At 47.1% G+C, this 5,953-nt stretch overlaps 1 protein-coding gene across 6 annotated transcripts in view; it reads right to left on the reverse strand.

The window, feature by feature from the left end:
- LOC113205527 (gastrula zinc finger protein XlCGF8.2DB-like) overlaps nt 1-2,705 on the reverse strand; it is a 3,689-nt gene extending 984 nt beyond the window's left edge. The window contains exons 1-3 of one of the 6 annotated variants that reach the window (XM_052274422.1): nt 2,590-2,699; nt 715-1,181; nt 22-210 (exon numbers count right to left, since the gene is read on the reverse strand). In XM_052274422.1, coding sequence (XP_052130382.1) covers nt 22-210; nt 715-1,140 — 615 coding nt within the window. In that variant the 5' untranslated portion in view covers nt 1,141-1,181; nt 2,590-2,699. Of the gene's footprint in view, nt 1-21; nt 1,182-2,589 lie in introns of all 6 variants that reach the window. The other 5 variants (XM_052274423.1, XM_052274421.1, XM_052274418.1 and 2 more) reach the window with 5 other exon arrangements.
- Between the last annotated feature and the right edge of the window lie 3,248 nt (nt 2,706-5,953).

The following is a 5,953-nucleotide window of genomic DNA, read 5'->3' on the forward strand; positions in this document are numbered from 1 at the left end:
TTCTCCAGTGTGGGTTCGCAGGTGCATCTTCAGGCTGATGGCTTGAGAAAATTTTCTGTGGCACTCAGTACACTCGAATGGCTTTTCTCCAGTGTGAGTTCGTATATGGCTTTGTAGGTGAGCTGCTTGCGTAAAAGTCTGGTTGCACAGAGTGCAATCGTAAATCTTCTCACCATAGTGAGTTCTCAGGTGGGTTTGTAAGTTGCCTACCTGAGTAAACCTTTTTAAGCACAACGTACACTCGAAGTTCTTTTCCCCGGTGTGAGTTCGTAAGTGTGTCTTTAGGTGGCCCGCTTGCGTAAACGATTTGTCGCAAACGTTGCAATCGAATGGCCTTTTTCCTTTGTGAATTCTCAAGTGAACCTGCAAGTTGCCAGCCTGAGAAAATTTCTTAAAGCACACATGGCACTCGAATGGCTTTTGTACGATGTGGGTTCGAAGGTGCATCTTCAGGCTGCTGGCTAGAGAGAATTTCCTGTGGCACTCAGTACACTCGTATGGCTTTTCTCCAGTGTGGGTTCGAAGGTGTATCTTCAGGCTGATGGCTTGAGAAAATTTTCTGTGGCACTCAGTACACTCGAATGGCTTCTCTCCAGTGTGAGTTCGTATGTGGCTTTGTAGGTGAGCTGATTGCGTAAAAGTCTGGTTGCACAGAGTGCAATCGTAAATCTTCTCACCAGAGTGAGTTCTCAGATGGGTTTGTAAGTTGCCTACCTGAGTAAACCTTTTAAAGCACAATGTGCACTCGAAGTCCTTTTCTCCGGTGTGAGTTCGTAAGTGTGTCTTTAGGTTGCCCGCTTGCGTAAACGATTTGTCGCACACGTTGCAATTGAATGGCCTTTCTCCTTTGTGAATTCTCAAGTGAGCCTGCAAGTTGCCTGCTTGAGAAAAATTCTTAAAGCACACATGGCACTCAAAGGGCTTTTCTTTAGTGTGGATTCGTAAATGCGTTTCTAGGTTGCCGGGCAGGGTAAATATTTTAAAGCACACATCGCACTCGAAAAGGTTTTTTCCAGTGTGCGCTCGCAAATGTATTTGCAGGTTACCAGCTTGAGTAAACTTCTTATGGCATACGGTACAGTCAAATAATGGTTTCTTTTTCTGGCGTTGTTGATTGATGCTCATTAGTCGAGGAGACATGATTATTATTCGCGTCACAGTTCGACTGCTCCTGGCTTATCCTGTAACCAAAACAGTTACGATTAGATATACTACAACTATATGAATAACTTTGTGTCTCACTGTCCAAAATATACTGTGCAAGCTATACACTGAATCTGCATGTGCGATAATTTCATCAACAAAGTTTGCGAAAGTCAGATTTGTTCAATTCGTGATAATTAAAATTGAAGGAAGTCATTGTGCAAATGAAGTTCAAAAGATTTCGGCGTTACATGTAGTCGTCGTTTAAACAAACGGTTTCACTGTAACGCCACACTGCGCACGCACCCCTGCGCCTCGCACACCTGGAGCCCCAGCAGGCCGCAGCAGGCCCTGGCTGCACTGGTCCGGTCACGTCCAGACCAGTGCAGGGCAGCCGGTTACGCAATGCTAGAGACCATCCCGGACAATCATCGCCGAGGAATGAAGATTGTTTGCAGAGAATCGCCAGGCAGATTTTTCTTCACCGCTATTCTTTACATTTCGCTCTCGACAAAGATATTCGCCTTGCAGTGCAGCTACACTGCTGCGGATGAAAGAAAAGGGTCAGTCCGCGTCATCCGGCTTGGCGCGCGACTCGACTCAGGGACGTCTTCCCGTGTGTACACTACACACCAATTAGGAGGCGCCGACCAAGCTCTGCCAATGGCGCCAACGGGATCAGATCGCGAGATCGCATTCTGTATCACTTGCAAAACAGTGGGAAAGTGCCTGCGGGGTACACGCGCCGAGCCGAGGGTGATGTACCGCGGGGCCCAATGGAATGTAATTGATTCGCTTTCTCATTGTTTAGCGTCAAAAATAGAGTAATGCGCCAATAACGCATCTACAAATAGGCAAATGCTCCGAAAACTGAATAAGCAGGGAGTAACTTTAATTTGGGTAAACATCGGATAGCTGCGGGACTCATGGTTAGCGACAAAGTTGGTACTGTAAAAAGTGTAGACCCAAAACCTAAGGTAAAAAATGCCACTTCGAAGAAAAGACCAAATATGAAAAAGTGAAAATCGAATGGAAACCAATTAGAGCTTATAGCATTTTAAAGAATCCTCACTATATAGTAAGTACATAGGATTCCTATTTTATTTCATTTTCATTTTTTTTTATCAAGCAAGACATAAATGGTGTGGATCCCCTTTACTCTGGAAACCCAAGTGTGTACTTGAATGCAGTATCTCCTGCATACCTACATGTATGCAAGGAGGTCCTGTGTACTTGGCAAGTATGCAGGAGGTTTTATAGTGAGTACTTGATCAAGTACACAGGACATCCTGCATACATGTAGGTATGCAGGAAATACTGCATTCAAGTACACACATGGGTTTCCAGAGTACACTAGGGCTTGAGCTTCAATTGAGCGACAGACCCCATTACATAGGCAGACCCTAGAGACGGCGCGCCGCCCAGCGGGCAGGCAACCCAACGTACCCGTAGGGCCAAAGAGTGGTATTCAGCAGGCCGACTAACGATACGACGCGAGAGCGCCAGAGCGATAGGCCACTTACCTGACGCAAGCAGCCGGTTCCCACTGGCACCTAAGAGAAACAATGAGAAAAACAATTATCACACTGCTCCCAGAAAAGTCGATTCTCGGTCTGAGAGATTTATGCTCAACCCGAGAGCAAAAATAAGAAAAGACCACCTGGCACTTTGAACTGAGTGCAAAATGTTCTTCTCAGATATCAAGACCAAATTGCTCTCAGATTGAGTGAAATGTTCTTGGTTTCCAGCACGAGAAACACTTCAAATGCCATTGTTTTAGAGGACTGTATCACACTTGAGTTATTTCCAACCAGTCCTCGACACTGTTAAACAAAAACCTGTATTCCGGTATCAGCACGTCTTTTTTCAGCACTATATTTTTAAGTGTGATACATGTGTGGTACTTCCGTTTTTATCAGGTTTCTTTTAACAAATTACAGGATCTCGGCGCCTGCGAGACTCAGCGTAGGCCAGCCTGCAGTACATGCATGCACTGTAGGCAAGATGTTGCCTATCCACCAGAGCGTCGTAACGTAACGAAATTGTTTTTGACCATTTTCCACATTTTTGTCAATACCTCCACAACCGTGCAAGATATTTTAAAAAACTATGACTCATTTTACAGTTCGGATGGAACTTTAAATTCGTTTCCTCATGACTCATCGTGTTCAAATTGGTCCTTGTGCTCTAAAATAAATTTCCTCTTTTGGGGGCAGACAATAACGTTATTTCCTATCCTAAAAAACGAAATTTATTTTAGGGCACAAGGACCAATCTGAGCACGATGAGTCATGAAATAACGAATTTAAAGTTCCATCCAAACTGTATAATGAACCATAGTTTGTTAAAATATCTTGCACGGTTCCGGAGATATTAACAAAAATGTGGAAAATAGTCAAAAACAATTTCGTTACGTTACGACGCCCTGCTATCCACACGGTAAAAATAGTTTCTTGTATTACAAGACCTAGTTTTGGATGCCATTGGCGTTCTCCATAAGATCCAAGACCGGGTCTTGTAATACAAGAAACTTTTTTCACCGTGCACCGCAGCACTATAGTCGTCCCAGCCAAACTTCTCGACTGAGGCGACGCGTATTTAGCCCATATCTAGGTCAGTTTTTGAACTAGAAGCCTAAGACTCGGTGACGTCTTAGGCCTGTATAAGACGCAACTTTTGGCGCAAACAGAGCCATCCTAGCTTTTGTAGCGTTCAGGGAGACTGCACCGTAACGGCCGCCCAATCGAGAAGTTTGTCTAGGACGACTACATGAGAGCTCCAGCTATGCGATTGCATAGGCTAAACTTGGCGGTCTCGTGACGGCTACGGACGAACGTACTTTCTGGGATGATTCCTCATTCCCTCAACCAGATTAACATTCGCTAGCGTTACAGAATTGTCCTGTCCTGACATTACAGAATGACGGCCGATCGAGTACCGGCGGGCAGAACTCATGTTACTCGTATGGTTACCAAGTCGGCCGCTCAGAGACGGGTGGCGCCCGGAGCGTTACTACAAGAAGTCTTTTCCAACTCAAGCGCAAACACTTGTGGACTTTCATAGCGTGCTCATTACCGACCCCCCTCCCCACCCCCCACCCCTCGCTCTCCTCGGTCTGCTCACTCAATGCAAACAGATTCCTACACACACACGCAGGGCCACTCGCCACACATGCGCGCTTTCGCGCTCGCCAGCGCCGCTCCACATCCATGGGCGAGCCAGCTAGCCAGGACCAGGGAGTCCAGGGCGGGGCGGCCGAGGCAGCAGCGGCGCACGGCATCCGCACCACCGCGGCGCGCCGGGCCTGGGCCTACAACAGGAGTACACCGTGTCGCCGGCCGGCTTCACCCCAGTGTAGAGAACCTGAGCAGGCGTGGGCCCGACTGATCCACCAATGGCGTAGGAGACGGGGGGGCCGGGGGGGCCCGTGCCCCCCCAGGTTTTGAGGTGGGGGGGCCGTGCCCCCCCAGAATTTTTGAAAGACACGATCAAGGAAATGGGTTTAGGGACGCCGCTCAGACCGCAGGCCACGCCACGCACAGAAAATCTTCTTGTTCAGCTTCAGCTGCTACTTCTGAAAGGTCCTTCAGTGCGTTGCGCAGGCTGAAAAATTATCTTCGTTTCACCATGAACCAGGCACGTTTGTCGCAGGTAGTTCTGCTACACATTCACAAACATCTCACAGAGCAAAGAGATCTGAACAGCATCCTCAGGGACTTCTTGTCGAAGACTTCCGACAGGAAGAAGATGTTTGGAAAAGTGTAAAGTGTGTGTACTACAATTAAAAAAAAAACAACACTCCGCCTGGTGGGTAGGCAACCCATAACACGTGCCCCCCCCAGCTTTTTGGACCTTCCTACGCGCCTGTGATCCACGCGTTAAAACCAGGCATCAGTAGCGCAAGTTGTAAAGCACCATCGTAGCTTACGACGATAATTCCTCGTAGCCCACGGTGTACAGTGGAAATGCACCGGGGTTTACGATTTACGGTGAAAATTCAACGTATCTACGCTGTGACAAATATCCTTGTAAATTTACAACATATGTTGTAACTCTTATTTACAAAATATGTGGTAAATTTTGCGCCTACACATTCTCGCTTATTTTTGTTGATCAATCCAAGGGCGATACAAATGGCTTGTAAATTTACAATTTTAAATTGTAATTTTACAACACATAATGTGAGAATTTTTCCGGTAACCAGCATGTTTTTCAGTTAGTTAAGTTAGTTTTTTCCATGCGGGAAAACCTATAACGATACTTCACAGTAGGAATCCGCTATTTTTTTATGTCCGTGACATGGACTGAGCTTGACAATTTGAGAGACTATTTCTTAGGTCACAGTACTTTGCTTTGCTTCCTTTGACTTTTATACACAGAAGTGCGCCCAGCCTTACAAAGGTCAAAATTCAGTATTTTACCGGTTGGGGATAGCTTACGTCACATGGAGCATATGGTTACGAACAAACCCGTCTACACGCTTCGCAAAGAGCTGCTGATGGATGGCCAAGCGAAAGTGTGCACATGGGAGGGGTATACCCTAAAAACCAAGCGCATCCCGTATTTATTCGACCACTTAGAAAAGGAAGAAGGCACTTCGCCTTTTTTCTATACATATATATATATTCCCTTTTTCCGCCTCACACACTCAATGCCTCCCCTCTCCTCTCCCTCGTATCGACACGATCAGCAGCCCGCGCCCGCGTCCGGGCCGGTGCAGGCAGCGCAGCGCGCTCGCGGGCTGCTTGGGCTGAAACACACGCACAGCCGCGGCAGGCAGCCAGCCATGCGAGTGCCCCCCCCCCCCCCC

Source organism: Frankliniella occidentalis, unplaced genomic scaffold (genome assembly GCF_000697945.3).
Source record: "Frankliniella occidentalis isolate FOCC.00 unplaced genomic scaffold, Focc_3.1 Scaffold392, whole genome shotgun sequence".
Lineage (NCBI taxonomy): Eukaryota > Metazoa > Arthropoda > Insecta > Thysanoptera > Thripidae > Frankliniella > Frankliniella occidentalis.